Source organism: Podarcis tiliguerta, assembly GCF_965153285.1.
Source record: "Podarcis tiliguerta genome assembly, chromosome: Z".
NCBI classification, from domain to species: domain Eukaryota; kingdom Metazoa; phylum Chordata; class Lepidosauria; order Squamata; family Lacertidae; genus Podarcis; species Podarcis tiliguerta.
In genome coordinates this window covers 27,517,200-27,539,472 of record NC_139553.1, presented here as the reverse complement: position 1 = coordinate 27,539,472, position 22,273 = coordinate 27,517,200, and the positions used below count along the sequence as shown (strand labels likewise).

General features: G+C 41.8%; 1 protein-coding gene across 14 annotated transcripts in view; it reads right to left on the bottom strand.

Annotated features, from left to right (window-relative positions):
* The window catches only part of TENM1 (teneurin transmembrane protein 1), a 372,670-nt gene that overhangs the window by 116,811 nt on the left and 233,586 nt on the right, over positions 1 to 22,273 (bottom strand). For 12 of the 14 annotated variants that reach the window (XM_083423250.1, XM_083423251.1, XM_083423260.1 and 9 more), the window contains 3 exons: positions 21,367 to 21,561; positions 10,571 to 10,717; positions 5,730 to 5,946 (listed from right to left, as the gene is read on the bottom strand). In XM_083423250.1, coding sequence (XP_083279376.1) covers positions 5,730 to 5,946; positions 10,571 to 10,717; positions 21,367 to 21,561 — 559 coding nt within the window. The remainder of the gene's footprint in view (positions 1 to 5,729; positions 5,947 to 10,570; positions 10,718 to 21,366; positions 21,562 to 22,273) is intronic. The other 2 variants (XM_083423261.1, XM_083423254.1) reach the window with 1 other exon arrangement.

Here is a 22,273-nt window from a genome sequence, read left to right as displayed (position 1 = left end):
AGCAAATTGCTAGCAATATGTGGCTAAAAATGGGTAAACTATTTGAATATGCACACCCTCGATCCATGGCCACAGTATGAACATCAGACTGTCAAGTCTTTTCACGCTTTAAGTAGGTCGATATATTTGGCTCATTTAGAAGTGCTAAGGGGTCCATCATGAAAGGTAAGTGACTGAAGGGCAATCTCAACACTGGTGTTATATTGTGACTATAAGTGAAATCTAGTAAGCGCCAGTCAAAATTTTCTCTCTGCCGTGAACTAAGCCATGTCAATTCCCCTATGTCAGTGTTTGCAATACAGAGATAAAACAATGGCCATCTTTACAGGGTTGTATCAAGGATTACTGAGATAATGTATGTGATATGCTCTGAATACTTGATATATTGCACCAATGCTTAGTACTGATATTGATTTTTGCCAATTGTCACAGGTAATGCTCATGCAAAGGTAAGAAGAGTCACATAGGGATCCTCTCCAGGGGTGAATGCCATGAAATCCTTTGCTGTGACCTTGGGTGGTGGTGGTGGTTGTTTCTACTGCAGCATCTCCTCCTCATACCTTTGCTCCTCCTTCTTTTGATGGAGACACTCCATCAAAATTGTGCTTCCTGCTGTTCCTGATTAAGTGCTAAAAGTGCTTAGCAACAGTATAGCCTGAAACTTATAATGCTGCTTCCAACTTTAGAAATATCCACTTGACTTACTTTTTTTTATTAAAAAAAATAAAGCTAGGAGAGAAAGGGAGTGAACTTGAAGGTGAACTAGGAATCATTCAAAGTTCAACCCCCCCCCCATGAACTTAATTTGTCTTTAATTATGGAAACTACTTTCAGGTTTAGTTTAGAGATTTTTGAATTAGTTCAGTGAACTTGGTTTAACTGAAGGAGATAATTCCTAGAACTGAAAGAGCATGTGAATAACCATAGGTTTGTAAACATGGGTACACAAACTGTCCTGAAACCTGTTTTACATTGAGATAAGTCCCAATAGTGCACACAGCAAGCAGCGAAGTGTAAGGAGAAAGTGCTACTGACAACAGTCCCAAGGGCAACACTAGAGAGGAGTCAATGATCAAATACAGGTTCAGGTCCAATGCAAAGAGAAAGGTTCAATCTGTACAGACAGGCTCCTGTCTCTGAAGAAGATTCAGGCATGGAATCCTAGGGTCAGTCCTGAAATCACAGTCTAGTACAGTTCCCAAAACAGTCAAGCCATGGTCTATCTATTATGAAAGTCTCTTCCTTGCTTCTCTTTTTATTCCTCTCAAACAAATCAGCCAAACCAACTCCACCTTTTTTTAAAACCTCACTGCTGTCACTCTGTAGATATTATTTCCCCTGTCTCTGGCTGCTCACACCAAACAGCACTTCTGAACTTAGAATCATAGAATTGTAGAGTTAAAAAGGATCCCAAGGAGCATCTCGTTCAACCCCCCTGCAATGCAGGAATCTCAACTAAAGTCTCCCATGAAAGAGAGTCCACCACCTTCCGAGGAAGTTTGTTCCACTGTCAAACTAGAAAATTCTTTGTGGTGTTTAGTTGGAATCTCCTTTATTTTAACTTGAATCTATTGGTTTGGGTCCTACCCTCCAGAGCAGGAGAAAACAAGCTTGCTCCATCTTCCATGTGACAGCCCTTTAGATATTTGAAGATGGCTATCATATCTCCTCTCAGTCTCTTTTTTTCTTCCAGTTTTACATAAAGTGGTACAGCATTCAGACACAGGGTGAATAATAATGTTTCAGACCATATTATGATTTTACTTAAGAATTTAGCAAAATGAAAAGTTAAGCCGGTTGAGGGAGAAATTTCAGGGCGAAAGACTCTAATTTTAAAGTTTGCATAGTTATCCATTAGAGTTTAAGAGATAAAAGCATCCAGCTATACCTATTCTAGAATGTTTCCTGAATCAAGCCAATACTTAACAATTTTCACCCCACAGTTCAGCTTGTGGATCCCTTTGTGGTCCTCTCTCGGTTTCTTCCTCCTGCAGCATCCAACTGGAAACGCCAACACTTTCCAGTGTTCATGCAGTCTTAAAAACTGTTTATCCCTCTTATTCTCTTGCAGCTCTTAAACTCCAGCTCTGCACAACAAAGTACTTGATGTTTAGCTAACTTCCAGCACTTTAATTAAGCAGTAGATGAGTAGTATCTTAGTTAAGTTTCTACTTCCCTTGAATTGCCATGTTCTTAGGAACAACTTTTGAATCTCCTGCGCAAAACATATCCTCTTAAACTTTTGACCCTCCTGTGAACAGCATTCTGAGCAAAACATTCCCTTGAACTTTTAACATTTGTGTGAGTTGTTTTTTTAACCTTCTTATGCATGAGAGCCTTTAGAGCAAACCCATTCTATAACCCATTACTTGCATACAAAAACACAAACACAAAATGCTGAAAGCCCCATTCCTTCACAAGGGCATTTTAATACCTGCCTCTTATTGTTTCCACATCATACAAGCCTCCCAGCTTCCTTTAAAAGCATGTTTGGCATCCAATTTTGACATTCAGCACAAAGAACAATTCAGATCCATTTCATGTGTTAATTGCAGCACATAGGAAATGAATCCAAATGTTGCCTTTTTTGTTTTCAAAGGTAGAATGGTTGTTTTTTTCCTTCTTCCTATTAACCTTTGGTGCAACCTCGAATCTGTTTTGCACCTAGCATGGTCTAACCTAATATTTTTTATTTAATTACATTCATATCCTGCTTATCTTTCATGATGGATCTCAGAGTGGTGTGTGTGGAGTCCTCAGGTGGCTGCCAATCCAGGCACTGATCTAATAAAGATATTATCCTATCTTTATTTTGGGATTTCTCCCCCTCTAGTACATCAGCACAACTAGCTATATTTTCTCCTTCAGTACAACAATGTTTAAGAACCAAGAAATCTAATTTACAGGCCAAGGTACATGAGAAACTGTTAGGTATTATGGATGATCTGTGGCTGTCGACACCAGTACATAAATTATAGTTGCCTGGGGTGGGCTGCTGTATAAAACCTTATGAGCTGCATATTTCAAATGTTACTCCCTTTTTGGAGGAAAATATCAGTAACCTTGCCTTCAGAGCATTAAACTACTTCTCTATAGCCACACAGAAACACACATATGTATTATAGACTCAAAGGTATATCATTCACTCACACAACCACCATTATTTTCCAGCAAACTGAATCTAAGGCACATTGATGATAATTCCCTGTTTGAATAAGAACTGATGAGAATTTCCTGGCAGAAACTCCTTGTTGGATGAGGAATTACATCATACTATTCCCTGACAGAGAAGGAGTGACCAGCTGGTTCAGGAAGACCAGTGGTGCAAGCCATGGAGGGACTGAACTTGCCACCAGGCCTGAGCCAGTCAGCCAGCAGCCCCTTTGACCAGAGAACCAAAACAGGCCCCCAAGAGGCAGCACCTCTTGAACCAGATTCACCCTGAGGAACTGTCCCTTCGGTACCCCAGAGGCCTCATGCTGACTGTGCTGGCATTTGGAGTTAAAACGCTAACCAGAAGTTGTGCATTCCTATTGAAGGGGCACACTTAACTTGGATAGAATCACCATGAGACTCTGAGTTTAGGAAAATAAGAAAGCTACATTCATTCTGGAAAGTATATGCTGGCTAAGAAAGATCCTAGCTAAGGTGACGTTGCCTTGAGCCATGCTTGCTCTTGTACCTCAGCAAGCAGGACAGAAAAGACATATCCTCTCCTAAGGTGAGGATGAAGAAGCAGGAAGCAGGTAATGAGGTCAAAAAGCCTATCAGTCTAGCACCTGAGGAAAGGTCACCACAGGTTAGGTCAGAAAGGAAACTTGGGAGGTTCTATCTACTTTTTCCTATGCAGGCACATCAGCCTCCAAGGAGAGTTGTACCCCAATGCTTCCAATAGACTGAGAGGTGACAGAGTGCAAGGCTCAAAGATAAAGGACTACTCTTTAAAGTCACTCTACTTTTTGTGAAAGAGGGAGAGATCAAGACGTATAGAAGGGCTCGGTTGATCTCCAGACCTTGTCAGGATAAGACTAATAGCCATAATGGCAGTATGTTGCCTCCAGGATAAAAAGCAGCATTGCTTCTCAATACAGTTACTTGGGAACTACAGGAGATGGCTATTGCCCTCGTGTCATGATGCTGAGCCTTTCAAGAGACATCAGGGCCTTTGCTCTGATTCAGGAGTCTTTTCTGCTTAGACTTAGCCAAGCTCATGCAACTCCAGCCTGATACTACCTGCTTAAGCAAGCCACCTTCAAAGGTTTGTTGTGGATCCTGTAGGATCCTGTTCATTTTTAGTTCAACAAAAGAACAAACTGCTTCAAATGTCTTTATTGGTGTAAAGTACACAGAGCTATTTGTTAGATCAGGAAGATCTTTCTGTTCTTCTCTACTATGCTGGTTTCTGTCCACAGATTACCCCCTCCATGCCATTCCAAACAAACTGATACAGATCTAGATCATGTACATCATTCAAGAGTCTCCCAAATGGCTCTTCCTTCACAAACTGCACCAGCTTAGCCCCACATATGAAGCATCACTTTGCCTTTGGAAATTTCTCCCCAATTTAAGAACAATCAACGAAGAAGCCCAGTTCCAGATTTCAACTTTTTCACAGGGATATAAGTATTTGTACATCTAGCCCAGTGTTAAATATTGACGAGCTTTCCAGTGTCTCATCAGCCACCTGGATCTCCCCTCTCCCCAAATGGAGATGTCAGGGATTGAACTTGGGACCTTCTGCATCCAAACTATGAACTTACCATTGAGCTACAGTTCCTTCCACAGCAGTCAGAGCCTATTCTGTTATAGCCCCTGAATTCTTCAGGCAAGGGAATAGGAAGCTGCCTTTTACTGGGTCAGGCCATTAGTTCACCCAGCTTAGTATCATTGATATTGATTGCCAGAGGCTCTTCAGGGTTTCAGGCAAGACCTTCCTATGTGGAGATGCTGGAGACTGAAATGTTGTTCTACCACTAAGCTGCTATGGCTCTTCCATAAATTATGGTCCTATGCCTGAAAACACTCCAAAGTCACACAGCCTTTCCTGCGTGTAGCAAACTAGTGCATCAGCATACACCATCGTGTCTGTGGTGTGCTCATTTACCACATGTGGGGAGTCCTTATGGCATGGTAAGTTTCATTTATATACAACTTTTTAGCCCAAAGGTCCCCAAAGCAGTGAACAAGATTAACACATATGAACTCAAAAGAAACATATAATAAAACTACAAGATATACATCAATCAAAACAACATAAAATAGCATCAGAATTCAACCAAAAATACAGAAATATCACAGAATGTGACCATGAGCTCCTGAGATGATTCTACATGGGGCCATTTATCTTTCAAAAGGAAGTATCCTTCTTGGTCAGAGCTTTCCAAAAAAGCTTTAAAAGGACTGCAGCATTCTTCCTGTTGTTTAAAATGTAAACAAATGTAAACTATTTTTTATTAAGTTATTGGACATTTTTGCATGTCAATGCTATTTCATGACTGAAAACTGAAAACAGTATATATGTGTAAAAGACCTATGCAGCAAATCTAAAATATCTGTTTATGGCCTTATTTTAAGTGTGGAGAAGACCAGGCAATATTCCCCAAAGAGGTTATAAAGGATCATTTAATTCCACACACCCACACACCAACCATTCCTACCCGTGTAGTGGTTGAGTACCTTCAATTTGGAAAGCAGCTTTCAGTAGTAAAGAAAACACACAAAACACTTACCTGCTCTCAAATGAGACATCTCCTCGGATTACATGAGTGCTTTCCTTGCCAATAAGAAACTTGATTCTATCATAAAAGAGCCTTGGAGGATGCTGAGAGAAAGGAGGCTGGCTCTGCTGAATGAGGTCAAGGGGATCAGGGGACCCTTGACAGAGCGGGCTTGAATAGCAATTGCTTTGCTGGCAGCAGTCAGGGTCTATACAGTCTGTCAAACCATCTGAAATGGATAATACAGGAAAAAATGTTGCAATAGAAGCAGCCAAAGGATCAACGGCTGGGAAGAATGCATTATTTATTTATTTACCTGCATTTACGATCTCTTCCTAGGAAACATCTCAAAGAGACTTAACAATAGAAACACCATGGATATTATATGTATGTGTGTGTGCGCGCGCGTGCGTGGCAATTTCAGCATTCCTTGCTTACCATCCATACATCTATGCCCTACTTTTTCTCCACGCAATGAAGTACCTGTGCAAGAAGGGGGAGGGTGAATCTCCATTGGGGGGTGATAAAAGGCTAGGTGGCCCATAGTTAGAGATAACAGCCCCTGGACTGGTGGTAAGTAAAGAGCTAGGCAGGTGGAGGCCAGCTGAGGGGAGAGTTTAGAATGAAGTTGGTGGTGCAATAGCCAACAGAAGAATGGAGAGTGAGCACTCACACTTTACATTGTGGGTGCCCTTTGAGGGATCGCGCGTGGTGCTACGGTTCCCAGGGAGCTTACTGGCAAACACGGGCTGGCTTGCCTCTCAGTGTTAATTTTGGGAGGTTCACACCCAGCCTCAGTAATCAAGTTTCTTGCTGGGAGGTGGGGCCAGCCCCATTTATAAATAGGGGGTGGAGCCAACAATAGCCAGGCAGTCAGCTCTGGAGATTCACCCTCCTTACCCTCCCTTTGTTTAATGCTTCTTGTTTGCAGATTAACTTTTTCTTCCTGTTTAGAGGGTGCTGCTACGGCCTTTGACAGTTGCTGTTGAAGGACCGGGAAGAAATTTTCCTGCATTGGCAGGTTTTCTCTTCCCCGTAGCAATTCGTCACAACTTTGGCGATTATGGCCTTGGGTGGAATCCTTTAGTCTTTTCTTCCCTATATGGGGGAGGGGGGGTGACTCACCCTGCTGCAGCGGTGATTCCAGGGTCCCCCTCTTAAAGGGGTTATATATATATGGGTGCCACTGGCCATACACTGAAAGGTCATCAGCGAACTACCCTGCGTGCAGGGATATGGGCTTGGCTGCCTGCTATACTTATGTCTCACAGAGCACTCCCATATCCCATTTACGCTGATGAGCCCCAGTTCCTCCCGGCTGGGCGGTTGGGAAGTATACATGCCCAAGGCCTAAGCCAAGGTCTTTCTACATTCGGAAGTTTAATAAAGTTTGGCCTAATTTTAATTCCACATCCCTGGGGGCTGGGGCTGTCGCCACCTGGTCACACAATGCAAGAAGGTAAATAAATTGAAAGCAGAGTAGCGAGGTAAGGAAAGCAAGGTGTGGCACCTCCTATTCAATATGAAATGAGGAAGAGAGAAGAAAAAAGGAGATACATGTTGGACTGCTGTGCAAGATCAGTAAGCAGAAGAATTAAGGACAGAGATAAGCAGCTTACAATGTGAGATAGGAAGATCAGAAAATAATACTGTGCAATAATCTATATGTGAAAGAATGATAAGCTGAGTTAGTTTTATCTACATCAGTAAGGAAAAAACAATGGAGAAGCAAGGAAGGAAGGAAAATAAAAGTAGGAAAGCTAGGTTCAAGTTTGGCTAGAGTATTTGTGATGGAATGACAGCAAGTTCCTATATATTTTTTGCTCTGTGTTGTAAAGGTAAAGGTAAGGTAAAGGACCCCTGGACGGTTAAGTCCAGTCAAAGGCGACTATCAGGTGCAGTGCTCATCTTGCTTTTCATGCCAAGAGAGCCGTCGCTTGTCCACAGACAGCTAGTCATGTGGCCAGCATGACTAAACCGCTTCTGGCATAATGGGACACCGTGACAAGTGTCAGAGCACACAGAAATGCCGTTTACCTTCCCACCACAGCAGTACCTATTAATCTACTTGCACTGGTATGCTTTCAAACCACTTAGTTGGCAGAAGCTGGGACAGAGCAATGGGAGCTCACCCCGTTGTATGGATTTGAACCACCAATCTTCCAATTGGCAAGCCCAAGTGGCTCAGTGGTTTAGACCACAGTGCAAACAGCGTCTTGTGTTGTATACACAATAAACAACTAATATACAACACAGTGCTATTTTTCCAATAAAAGAGGTGCCTGAACTCACCATGAACTCCCTTGTTCTTTTATAATGGCAATGCACCCACCTGAGAGGTGCTGGAACTGAGTTACAGCTGAAAAAAGCCCTGCTGCCATCTTATAAAATATCAGGACCGTTTACAGCAACATATGATAAAACAATAAAATACAAAACAACATTAAAAAAACCTTGCAAAACAATTGTTTTAAAATGGTTATTCAAAACTGCTGTGTGGGCCTGTTGGCATAAAAAAATCTTGAAGAGACACTTAAAAGTCAAAAGTGAAGATGTCTGATGTATCTCTGCTTAAAGAATGTTCCCTAGCATGGAGATGGGCAACACTAAATGCCTAACTTTTGGTTGAGGGAAGTTGGGCCTCTGTGGCATGAAGGGCAACTAACATTGCTCCTCTGGATTATCTCAGCTAGGATATAAGGGCTCAGGCAGTCTGTAAAGGATCCAAGTGGTTCAGGGCTTTGTATGTTAACATAAGAGTGTTCAACCTGGCCTGGTAGCAGATGAGAAGCCAATGGAGATGTTTTAGCAGAGGTTTCACATCATCTGCACAAGCTGGAGTTTCAGGGCCAAGGGCAGCCTCACATTGCAATAATCTATTCTCAAGGTTACCAATGCTTGGACTCTAGTAGTCAGAGCCTCCTGATCCAGATATGGCTACAGCTGGTGTACAACATGAAGTCACAGAGGGCACTTTGGCCTCTAACAGCATAGATGTGTCCACAAGCTACATACTTGCTAGGATTGTACCCTTTGTTAGTCTAATCCACTGACATTAACAGGCACTGTTTTTAGGATGCTTCCTATAATATTTTACAGTACAGATATGTTTGCCATTCAGGGCTCCTCCAGAAGGAAAGGCAGGATATAAAAGCAATACATAACAACATTAAAATTGTTTCAACTTCCGCTGCTGGGATTGTTTTTTGATGCCTTGGTTTTGGAGATCTTATTTTGTATGCAAAAACACCAATAAAAACTACCATTTTCTGTTGCTCTTTTTAAAGGGGGGGGGGACTTAGCAGGATTGGGGTCAAAGGAGGGCTGTAATTGTGGATTGTAGGATTGCAAGATTGGGGCCTGGATCAAATTCGGAACGCTTCCGCTTTTACTCAATACCAGCTGCACAGGTCAATACCAGCTGCACAGACTAAGTAAGAATGTCTGGTAATTAGAGTGAATATCTGCTTGGAGGCTTGGACACATCTCTGAAGAGCCACAGCATGCTCTATGCTCTACAGAAAGCTTAGAAGTGATGTGATCCTCACCCAGACTGCTTCCAATCTGCAGTCTTGTTGGTTCTGGTTTTAGGTAGTGCCGTTATTCTGGAGACTGAGGCTCTAATGTGAGAATGTCACACTCAGAGATTTCAGCATAGGCTTTCCATGCAGTTTATATGGAACCATCCCTGCTGCTTTTTGAACAATAGCTGGACATACAAAAGCACGTGTGTGTGTGTGTGTGTGTGTGTGTGTGAACCTTTTCAGCAAATTTGAAATATCATCTTCGATCATCATTTGCCAACCTGGTACCCCCAGATATTTTGAGCCATTCCCAGTCAGGAAACTTGTGGCAGCTGTGCCAAAGGAGCAAAGTGGGAGAGGCAAACAGGAATAAAATGAAAGAAGGAGTAAAATGTGGCAATTTCTCAGAAAACTCAGAAATTTTTGCCACGGCGGGCATCAGCTGAACACGGCTGCTATCATTAAGTCCTGCCAGCATGGCACAGATGTACGCCACAAGCTCAAATCAGCACTCCACAGCTGTGCATCTGTTGCACTGTTTCAGATTGAGAGAGGTCCCTTTAATGTTATGTGCATATTTGAAGATGAAGAGCTTGGAGGTGGGACAAAATGGTTGGGAGGACACATTATTATCCCACTTCAGAGAATCATGTCTGAATTGTGAACTCTGCAGTGTGGTCCTTCACTTTGTTTATTTTCCAGTTTAAATATTCATGTGATATAGTTGCTTTTAGCCCCAAATAGGCTCACAAATAACAGAAAATTAAAGGAGTGAAATTAGTTTAAAAACGAGCAAGCAACAAGATTCCTAATCAAAACAGGATCAGTAATAATAACTTAAATGGTAAGTTACTTTTGAATACAGATGGCCCTCATAGGGGTGGGAAATAAGGTAGCAAAAAGGCAATAAAAGGTAAAGGCAAAGGGACCCCTGACCATTAGGTCCAGTTGTGACCGACCCTGGGGTTGCAGCGTTCATCTCGCTTTATTGACTGAGGGAGCAGGCGTACAGCTTCCAGGTCATGTGGGCAGCAGGACTAAGCCGCCTCTGGCGAACCAGAGCAGCGCACGGAAACACCATTTACCTTCCCGCCGGAGCGGCACCTATTTATCTACTTGCACTTTGACATGCTTTCGAACTGCTAGGTTGGCAGGAGCAGGGACCGAGCAACGGGAGCTCACCCCGTTGCGGGGATTCGAACCGTCAACCTTCTGATCGGCAAGTCCTAGGATCTGTGGTTTAACCCACAGCGCCACCTGCATCCCTCAAAAAGGCAATACATAGGATCTAACTGTACAATACTTGGGGGTCATAAAGCATGCCCGTACCTCCATCATTATCGATGCTGTCTCCACACATCATTTCCATGACAACATTGCATCCCATTCCGCTCCAGCCCACCTGGCAGACACAGTGCCATCCATTCTGATCAAGGGTGCATCTTCCATTTCCATAACACAGACCTGGGCAACCATCTAGGAAGAGAACAATTAAACAAAACTTTATGTATTATCATTGTCCATGATAATTTTTATCAATCAATCAATTTTATTATCAATGTGACATATTACCACTCTCCTTGCTATACAACCATTCTGTCATAGCTGAATACTGTTTGTGCAAATGGTCAACAGAGATGATTTTCAGCTGAAGAAAAAGTTGTTTTAGAGCTTCTTGAATGGAAGCTTGAAACAAGCACTTAGTAAGTGTGGGTGAATCTCTATTTTAGACAGATTCTCCCAGTTTCTCATTTTCCCAATCTTAAGTTCAGTCCTTCACATTACCTCATCAGTTTCTGGCTATATATATATATATATATACACACACACACACATACATATTTATGTATATGGTCCTCTTGAAAATTCATCTGCATTATGGAACAAATTTCTCCTTTCAGTCTAGTATATACATTTTTTCACAAGCAAGTTCTCCCTAGTACAACACATTTTGTATGTTATTTTCACTATATACAACACTTTTTATATACATTTTTGTACACATTGCCTGGTTGGATAACTGCCCTGTAAAATTTGGAGAAGTCCGCGTTTTAAAGGATGGTTGTGTTTCAAATCTTATACTGATTTGAAAAATGTGAGTTAGGTAGGTTTAAATGTGAACTGCATCAAATTTCTCCTGTATCCCTAATAACATGCAGCCTGATTCTATGCAGGTTTATCCCATAGTGAGTCCCACTGTACTAAATGAAGCTTGCTCCCAAATAAGTGTGCTCTGATCAGCTTATGGATCACACCCTGGACCACATGTAGGGATGAAGAACAGTTTTGTCTGGTTTACATTTTTAGGCAAACTAACTTGATTCTCACCTCCTGAACTAATGCATGGAAAGGAACATAATCTTTGGATTTCGCACTTCTCTGACTTTGCAATACAGCTCTCAGCATTATAGGATAAAAACATTTAGAAATGCATACACTGAGCAAAAATATTATATAAATATGTATTTTCTTATGATGTACATATATTAAGGTATTTAAATACAAATTCATGTACGAATTTTCATACAGATTTAAAAAACAAAACATGCAGATTAATATGGAAATAAGACTGAAAGGACTAATGAATAAACATTTGTGAAATTAACACAGACTGGAATAGACCGATCCATTATATTTAAAAAAACCTGCAGAGAATAACTGCTTTTACTCAACAGCTTATCAAAATTCAAACTTGGTTCAGTGAATTAAATATAACCCTGTGGTTTAGTACACTTAAGAACCCCAGTTCACTCATGATTGGCTTAACCCTCTCAGGTATCTTTTTATATTTATACCTATACCTATAATCTCCTTAGTTTATTGATTGCACAAACTAACAAACTGAAACATCATATTCTACTTGCATTTTAGATGGTTTGTAACCCTTGTCTTTTGTAACATTCTTTTGGAATTATCTATTTTTAAGAGGGGTGCAGAAACCTCGGGCCCAGGGGGTAAATGTGGCCAACCAGGTCTCTGTTTGGCCTGCAGGGCTCTCTCCACACCACACACGCTCCCCAGCCACAGCTGCACTCTCTCTTTCTCTCTCCACACACACACACACATCATGCTGCACAGACTCCTATAGCATGTTGCTTTATTAATATGTCAGTGAACCTTGATAATGCCTTTTGCTTGTCTGGGTAGAAGAGAGGAGGGGATGTTCAGAAACTAGCATACTGTACAAAACTAAAATTTGCATTTGTTGCTCTGTCTCTTTTGTCTCTGGCTCTACCCACCATTGGCAGAAAGGAATCATAGAACTGTAGAGTTGGAAGGGACCACAAGAGTCATCAAGTCCCAACCCAATGCTTTTTTTCTAGAAAAATAGGTCTGGTACTCTCCATAAAGTTGTTACAGTAAGTGCCACACTTTTTAACAACAACAAGGTTCTGGTACTGCATACCCCTGAGTACCTCCTGAAAAAAGCACTGTCCCAACCCATGCAACGTATGAATATTTTGCTCAATGTTTGGTTCAAAACCAAGTCCCTCAGATTAGGAGTCTCCTGCTCTGCTGAGTTATCCCAGCACATATGCAGCCCTTAGGCTGAAAAAGCTTCTCTGTCCCTGCTTTTAAGTATGCCAAAAGAACTGCAACCTTGCAGTCCAGTCCTTTGTGTGTTTACACTGAAGTAAGTCCCACTATGTTCAATGAGGTGTGAGCGTGTTTTAAGACTGCAGCCTTAATACCCATAAATGGTTTGGATTCACTCTCTTTCTATGACATGCTCATCACAGCTTGAGTTTCAGCCAGCAGATGTGTTCAACAGAGCTTGCCTGCAGCATTCTGAAGCTGCTTAATTATGTTCTATTGATTGGTGAGCCTGAGTATTGGCAATAAGCTCTGAGCCAGCAGCTGTGTCTGAGGGCGGGCGGGGGCACACCAAGTTCTCAGCATTCATACTGCACTCCTAACATCCCTTAGCAAGGCAGACAGAATTATCTGTAGCTGTAGAAATTCAAACAACTGGCTAAAGAAGAACTCTGTCAAATAGGAATCAATAGGTCCACCACAAGACTCCTGCCAGAAGACTATGAAACTATGAAATTAGAGACTAGCAATGGACTGGGTGTGGGGAAGGCAAATATCAAAAAGGCTGTCTTCATCCCTACCAAGCTTCTTGAATACTAAGATCTGCAGAAGGGGCTTTCTTGGTACTTAGGTCACCCACATAAGTGTGTGGGAATGTCCTTCAAGAGATACCGTATTTTTCGCTCTATAAGACGCACCAGACCACAAGACGCACCTAGTTTCTGAATCTCAGGAGCCAGAACAGAAAGAGGGATCGCTGCGCAGTGAAAGCAGCAATCCCTCTTGCTGTTCTGACTTCTGGGATAGCTGTGCAGCCTGCATTCGCTCCATAAGACGCACACACATTTCCCCTTACTTTTTAGAAGGGGAAAGTGAGTCTTATAGAGCAAAAAATACGGTAACTTTCTCTCTGACAGCTGGGGATGCAAGAAGACAGTGATTTCCATTCCAATGTTCACTTGTCACCATCAACACTGTTTCTATTCTGCTACGGTTCACTTTCCAACAAATACTGTCATTTGTCTTGCACTATTTAACTATTTATGCAACTTACATTCATTTCAGTGTAAACGTCAAAGCAATGTGGAAAAAAGACATTCACAACACACTGTAAAACAATGATATGAACAAATGCAAATTGCATTCACTTAACTGATTTCTGTTCCTGACCACAGACAAACATGTGAACTGCAGCAATTTCTGCCACCGTTTCTGTTTTGTTAGAAGTCACCAACATCCATAGAGGCAGCCCTTAAGCTGTAGAAGTCCTTCTCCACTGATGTGCCTGTTTCACCTTCATTGTACAGCACTTGCCGTAAACTGAATTTACTTCTTTATCCTGGCCTTTGTCAATTAAGATCTTTTGTTTTGTGGTACCCACCTTTTATTGGCTCTATACTGCTGTGTTCCATTTGGAATGACTGACTTATTTTTATTATTGTTAACAGTTTTATGTTTTATAACTTTATACTCCTTTGCTGTAAGTCACCCTGGGACCTTATATGGTGAGGGGGGGGGAGTAAGCTTATAAATAAAAAGAAATGAGTGGGGAATGGAGCCATTGACATTTTTTGAATCACATCCTTTTAACTATCCTAAACCTTGCCCCTTCAACAGAGCTATACCTCAGGCTTTGCAGACTTGAGTCACAGGGAGACCCAGGCAAAAGAAGGAGGCGGACTACAAACATATGTTTCCGTCAAATGGTTTGCATTTTCTCCTTTTTCCCCCCAAGCTCGCTCCTTAACAGCTTCCCTCCAACAAGTCATGAGCATAACATAGAAGAAAACAGAACCAGCATTTGTGTACCTAAATGAAAATACATAAACCTTTCAGTATTAATTTGCCATCTGTTGATTAAGATGAAGTGCCTCCACTTACTGAAAATAGGTCGTTTTGCTACCTTTGTGAATGGAAGATATCATTAATCTCATCTTGTTATCTCAATGACCATTAAAAAAAAGTTTCTAGCGGTAACATCGTGTGAAATAAATACACTGCAGTTATTTTTAATAGTTATTGTTCTCTATCCAGGAGTGTTTCATCGTCTTTTGCAACATGGACTGTTCTAATGAACTGAATAGCAAAATATGATGGCTTTGATCCAACTATATATGTGGCATAGCAGCTGGCCACTACGTGTGCAGTCCCATCTACTTGGAATCAGTACTGAGCTGCAGCATGGGCTTGGTGACATGCTGGAGTTAAATAAGGTTGATGCCTCCAACCCCTTAAGTATGAATGTCAGTTAGTTTTTTTTGTGGATGTTTGGAAGCATCAAAGACACAGTGGATGCAAGTTGTAATAAAATGCGGGATGGAATTATCTGCAAATCCTGATGTCGATCTTAACCACATGAATTTTTCTAATCCCTGTCTTGCTTCTTAATCTCTGCAAGAAGCAGTACCCTTTTGCTTAATATATATATACAAAATTCAAGTATAGTATAGGCATCAATATATGCATTATTGTACAAATGATTTTACAAACATGCTATATGCTTATACATTCCGAGTTTCCTAAACTAGCATTTCAAACATGTACATGCAAACATGTATATAATTGTATAATGATATGTATGTTTTAATTCGTTTCTAAAATTGTGCCGTGGAAATATAGTACAGCATGGAGTTGGCCTCTTTTATACATATTCTGCATGTAACGTACACATATAAGTTTACATGTAATTAGCTACGTCTGGTATAAGGTAGCCTCTCAAGGCCCCCAACACAATGTCTCCACATTCTACTCATGAAAACTGAGCGCATGAAGGTGGAGCGGGATCATGCCTCCTTGCTCGATCCATGAAGTTCCCATATCTACTGGCATCCAATTCCTACAGGCATCTCCTTATCTCTGTTCTGCATTCAATCCAGAGAAGTGAGATCCTTCTCTCCCTCATCAGTCAGGCTTTCTCTGGTTGTTGAAAAGTCCCCCCCACCTCCAGCAACTGCTCGGTGCTTTGATTTAATATTTTGCTGCACTTTGCATTTTTTTTTCATTTCTTTAAATTTTAGCTTTGTGTTTTTATAGTTGCATTCTTTCCTGCAAAGTGCTTAGAGATTTTTCTTGCAAGGCGTTTAAGATTTTTCAGTTACACAGTCTGTACACTGCATAAATGAATGATGAAATAAATTATTTAATCAATGCATGTGAACACAGCAGCCAGCTCCTAGGGGCTGAGGTCCCTTTGCCCCCCATAAAATATTTGAGGGGCTGGTCCCCCCAAAACTGATGGGCATTCCCATTTAAATAGTGTGCATGTGCCACAGCTTATGATCAGTTTATGTGGGGTGGGGTCAGTGCGTAGCGTGGGGGGTGCAGTGGGGGCCGGGCGCACCGGGCGCAACATCGGGGGGGGGGCACTCGCACTTGCAGCTCTCTGCCCCCACCGGGTTAGGGGGAGCAAATTACTTGCCTTGCCCCGGGTGCTGACAACCCACGCTACGCCACTGGGTGGGGCTTACCTACCCACCCACCCCAATATTTTATTCAAGTTGGCACCCCTGCATGCGAACATAAAAAGAGCTCATACCAGAAAGAAGTCCTTTTAGTCCAGCATCCTGCTGTTGCCAACCAGATGCCTGGATTAATTATAACTGGATTTTTATTTAAAATGTAACCAAGAGCACAAGAAAGAGACGTTTAGGGTTTTGGTTTTTGCTGGTGTTCAAAGGAAATTCAGTAATCAAACAGAAAATATGCCTGCAAGTGAATTAAGAAGAAACCAGTGTATTTAAAAAGAGCTGGTATCTGGCCAACCTGTTTCTATAAATGCAGGCACCCAAGTCTCCTGCATGCAATTAAAACCTTTATGGATTTAAAACAACAACAACAACTTTGGGAACATCTAGATGACATTTTGCCAAGGCTACACTATTAAATGACTTGGAGAAAATGTATCATTTTTCATTAAAATTGAACAGTTACATTTCCACAGCTGAGCAATGACTTCTGAACAGAGCTGTGAGTTCTAGATTCTTATTAGGAATATCATTAGAAATTAGCCTTGGGGTAGAGGGGAAGGAAAGAAAGGGACGTCTTTAATAACCAGCACAATATTTAAATCCTGTAAAGTGAAGGGACAGAATATAGGAATTATTTAAACTGTCTGATGGTTTTGGTCTCACAGAGCTTCTATTAAATGAAACTGAAATGGGATGTATGTTTTCTAATGGTTATGTCAGTATTATTTCACACAGAATCCGTGAAAAGGAACTCAATTAGGGCGAGCAGAAACAAAATAGAATAGTGTTCTTGTGTTTAAAGCCCTATACGGCCTAGGACCCTCGTACCTACGGGACCGCTTCTCCTGGTATGCCCCACAGAGAAACCTACGGTCTGCAAATAAAAACATCCTGAAGGTCCCAGGCCACAGAGAGGTTAGGCTGGCCTCAACTAGAGCCAGGGCTTTCTCGGCTGTGGCTCCAATCTGGTGGAACGCTCTGTCACAAGAGACTAGGGCCCTGCGAGACCTGACATCTTTCTGCAGGGCCTGCAAGACAGAGTTGTTCCACCAGGCCTTTGGTCAGGGCCCAGCCTGACTCCCTCCTCTGGCAACCTGCAAAGAATTTTGCTTAACGGTTGCCATTAATTTGATTTCAATTAATTTTTATAATGGAATGTTTTTAGAATGTTGGATTATTTGATTGTTTGATTATTTGATTGTTGTTAGCCGTCCTGAGCCCGGCTTTGGCTGGGGAGGGCAGGATATAAATAAAATTTGTTATTATTATTATTATTAGTAGTAGTAGTAGTAGTAGTAGTAGTAGTAGTTTTGTAGAAGGGAAAATTGTAGAAGGGAAAACTTTTCCAGCCCTATTAATTAGGGTCGTCACTGAGCAATGGAGTCTCCAATGTTTTTCAGTCAGTGGACGCATTTGGAATTTGGAGAGAGTACCATGGGTGCCCGTCACAAAATGGCTGCCACTTTGAGAAGAGTAGAAAAAGAGACAAGTGCCAGCATCAGCCACCGAAGCACTTGCTCTCAAGAGCAAGTCCAGAATGGAAGGGGGGGGGGGGACTCCAACCTTAGCAGCCAACAAAATGTGGGAATGTTTAAGGAAGAATAGGGAAAGCCCAAATTTAGCAAGGAGCAGTGTTTTTTCAACAAAGACTTACTGAAACATTTGTGGGCACCACAAGATGTAGTGCTGGGCACCCTGGTTTCCATAGACACTATGTCCCTTGGCTTCGTATCATTAAAAAAGGGGCTATGTGCCACTGAAAATGTAATTTTCTAAAAGAAAAAAATGTACCCCAATTTGCATAAATTTGCATATATTGATTTATCTGAATTGCATAGACTGATCTCTTTGTAGATACAAATTTAGAAATAATTAAATTTCACAGGAGGAAAGCTAATTAATTCCCCACTCAAAATACAGTAAGCCCACAATTTACATGCATTTAATTTGTGCGGATTTAGTTTTATGCGTCTGGCAGAAATAAAAAAAGAGGGCAAGGTTCTGGGAGAAATAACTTTGAGAATCCTACTCATCATTTAACCCAATGTGTCTGACTATATGTGATTTTGGCTTTAGGCACAATCCCTGGAACATAACCCCCGCATAAGCTGCAGGCTTCCTGTACTGCTAATAAATAAACTATTCAATGAATTGGTAATTCATCCACAAATCAGCAGGTCCACTTCTCACCCAGATCTTGCATCAAAATCAATACCACTTAAATGAATTACACCCCATTCACCGGTCATCACCCCTCCTAATGAATTAAATAAATAATATGCATATTTCCTTCCAAGAAATATATTCAAGGCATAGAATCATAGAATTGTAGTTGGAAAGGACTCCAAGAGGCATCTAGTCCTTCTGCAGTGCAGGAATCTCAACTAAAGCATCCACGGCCTATGGCCATCCAACCTTGACTTAAAAACTTCCAATGATGGAGAATCCGCCACCTTCCAAGGGAGTCTACTTCAAACAGCTCTTACCATCCAAAGGTTCTTCCTGATGTTTAGTCGGAATGTCATTTCTTGTAACTTGAAGCCACTGGTTCTGGTCCTACTCTCTGAAGCAGGAGAAAACAAGCTTGATCCTTCTTCCATGTGACAGCTTTTTAGATATTTGAAGATGTCTGTCATATCTCCTCTCTGTCTATCATATCTTTTCTAAACATACCCAATTCCCTCAACCATTCCTCATAAGGCTTGGTTTCCAGACTCTTATCATCTTGGTCGATCTCATCGGCACACATCCCCACTTGTCAATATCCCTCTTAAATTGTAGTGCCCAGAACTGGACACAGTATTCCATGTGTGGTCTGACCAAGGCAGAATAGAGTGGTACTATTACTGCCATTAATCTGCACACTATACTTCTGTTTATGCAGCCTAAATAGTATTAGCTTTTTTTGTTTTTGTTTTTGCTGCTTGCATCATGCTGTTGACTTACGTTAACCTTTTCACTTGTACTACTGGCAAGCTAGGTGCCCCCCCATCTTATATTTGTGGGGTTGGTTCTTCCTGCCGAAGTGCATTCCTACCTTGCATGTGTCCCTATCAAAATTCATTTTATTATAGTTTTGGCCCAGATCTCCAATCTGTTAAGGTCATCTAGAATCCCAATTCCATCTTCTGTGGCAGCTACCAATGCTTAAAATTCTTCATGCATCATAAAACTCAACAATATCTCATAAACTCAAAACCCTAAAAATCTATAGAAAAGGCAAAATGACTGACCTAAACTAGGCAACTGTAGAAAATTAATTCTAATTCAATCTGGGTCAGGGTTCTTACTAGGAGATGAGGTGGCTTTACTTCATTAATTGGTAGGACAGCAAGTTAGAGTTGTCACTGCCACAAGTCATATATTGATTCCTGAAATGTCCTTGGAAAGTGGTTTATAATGATGTCCTGTTCTGTTCCCTTCAGGGAAGTTGTAAGGGGCCAGGGCAGTATGAACCCACTGAGAGAGATGTTTCCTTTTCTTTCCCAGGGGCATTTGATGATTCAATTCACGGTGCACAGCAGTGATGACCTGTGAGCTTGCTGATTTGTTATGAAAAAGGAAGTCTACCACCCACCACACAATTTACACTTCTGGACAAACAATGCAAGAGTACAACAGCTCAGACAGTGCTGGGAAAACTGGGCTGTCTGGTATGAAAAAAGGCACCTGGCCTACTTCCCATAATAAGCTTCATCTGGCCAAAACCCTCTTCTACACAATGAAGCTCAGTCTAAACTTCTTCTAGACACCTAACAAGTTTGACTTACTGACTTTCAAGGAAAGAGATTCCACAGGCTCCTCCCCCAAATTCTCCCATAGTTGACCTGGTGCTAGAGCTGAGTTCTAGTAATGTTTAATTTGGGCACCTCCCCTGGATTGTACTGGGGAAGGAAATACTACCATACCTTGTATTCTGACACTCTCCTAAAAGGGAAAAGTAGCTCATTCTATCTTCAGGCAGCATTTCATCTATAATGCAGCTGCTGGAGTCACTGCAGAGCTGCTGGATCTGCAAGGGAGTTTCCCTCCCCAAGGGGAATATATAAGGGGTGGGAGAGGCAAATAACATGTATTTCCAAGAGGAATTGATTTAGTAGGACATTGCTTGAGGGACTTTTGCTTCTTCCTAACACCATCTCCCTGTGAGGTGGATTACCAGCAACTGGACTAGGTTACAGCTCTGCAATTATCTTTCCTGGTCTCTTCTGTGGAGCAGAAAAACTCTTCCAATGTTTAATTTCAACAAATATGTTGCCTTTATTGCTCCTGGCTATGATGTTTCATCCTCTTTGTGCCAGGCACAACCTAGACCTACTTGTAGCGTAACAAGGCTCTGTTCAGTCATGGCTCAGTAGTCAACTTCATCTGGTCTTTCATTTGCTTCCAATGTCACAATTTTCAGACATTTTCTTTCACCAGTTCTAAAATGTTTCGACTAGTGACACTATCAGCATGCAGCGCACAATCTATCATTGTGTACATTCAGTATAAGCTACTGAACTTTATTTTGATTGGTTTTGTATATGTTCATAGAATATTTTATTATACAACTGTACACCACCTTGAAATGCATGCATACAGACATAAATATCATAATAAAAAATAAACTAAAACCAGTATGAGCTAAAGGTACCATGTTTGCAGGGATGTGTGTTGTCTTATTGCTACCTGTCAAATGTTATTCTGAATTATCCAGTTGTCTGTTTAATCCCAACCTGAACTGGAATATGTGTGTGTGTGTGTGTGTGTGTGTGTGTGTATACCAAAAGTCCAAAAGCAGTTTCCAGCAATAAAAATATAGATAGAAACCAGATACAATTTAAAAATAAAAAAGCAAGCAGTACGAACAAAGGCAACCTAACACCCAAGAGTAGGCTGAGCAAGACATCAAAAAGCCAGGGAGTTGACTAGGTGACAGAAGACCAACAACAGCATTGCTGTCGATGAATCTTGGGGAGAGATTTCCAAAGTCAGTGTGCACAGCACAATTTCCCGCAGCCCAACATAGTGTGTCATACAAGGTGAGACAGTTTAAGCGTGCACATAATTACCGTAACCTATTTATTTATTTAATAAAAAAATATACTGCTTGATTGTAGAAAAAACCTCAATGGTACGCACCCAACTCACCAATGGTGCAATGGTCCCCTTCCCATCCAGGGCTGCATTCACACTTTCCATCTTTGCACTGCCCATGCTCAGTGCAGTGAGAAGTACATGTGCGCTCCTCGCATGTCGGGCCTACCCAGCCTTCTTCACACTGGCAGGTTCCTCTTGCACAAATACCATGACTGCCACAATCCAGTACGCAGAGTTCTTTGAAAACAGAAAGTAGCAGACCCAGTTAATTTAAGAAAGTAATAACAATGAAAGATTAATATTCACATCTGCATTTTCCTGAACGTGAGGCCAAGTTTGTTCAATGGGGTGGGTGTCTTTGTTCCCGAACCACGGATGCTCTTACAGGGGAGCAATGAAGTTTTATTTAAGGCCTGCAATAGTCAGGCTACAGGTTCAGAACACCAAAGGGTCAACTAGAGAACAACAACCAGGGGGTCTGAGACCAGACAAAAGCTACAAAGATGTCTTGACCTACAAAGATGTCTTCCACCTGCTGTCAAAAGAGAGGCATGTCATGCTCACTTGTGAGACCCTCCATTTGAGACAGGTGTGCTTGGAAGCAGACATTACTGCAAAAAGGAATGCAGTATGGGTCAGTTCCCAGTAGTGGAGGTGGTGCTCGTTCCTTGGTGACAGGATGGAGGTTGGCCCTTCTGGCTCTACCTTTTGCTATCCCGTCTCCCCTCCTGGCAGGTTGAAACCCCCCACTGCTAATGAATCCCCCTGAAACATGGATGGGGCACAATCGGGAGCCAGTGAGATATATCCCCTTCCTCCAGCCTTACCCTCCCTCTCAGGCCTCACCCTGCAAGGAGTGTCCTCCTCCTCCTGTTCCTCACCTGACAGCAATTGCCACTGCAGCCCCAAGCCAGTTACGAGATCAGGGCTCATTACATTGGGAAAGAGA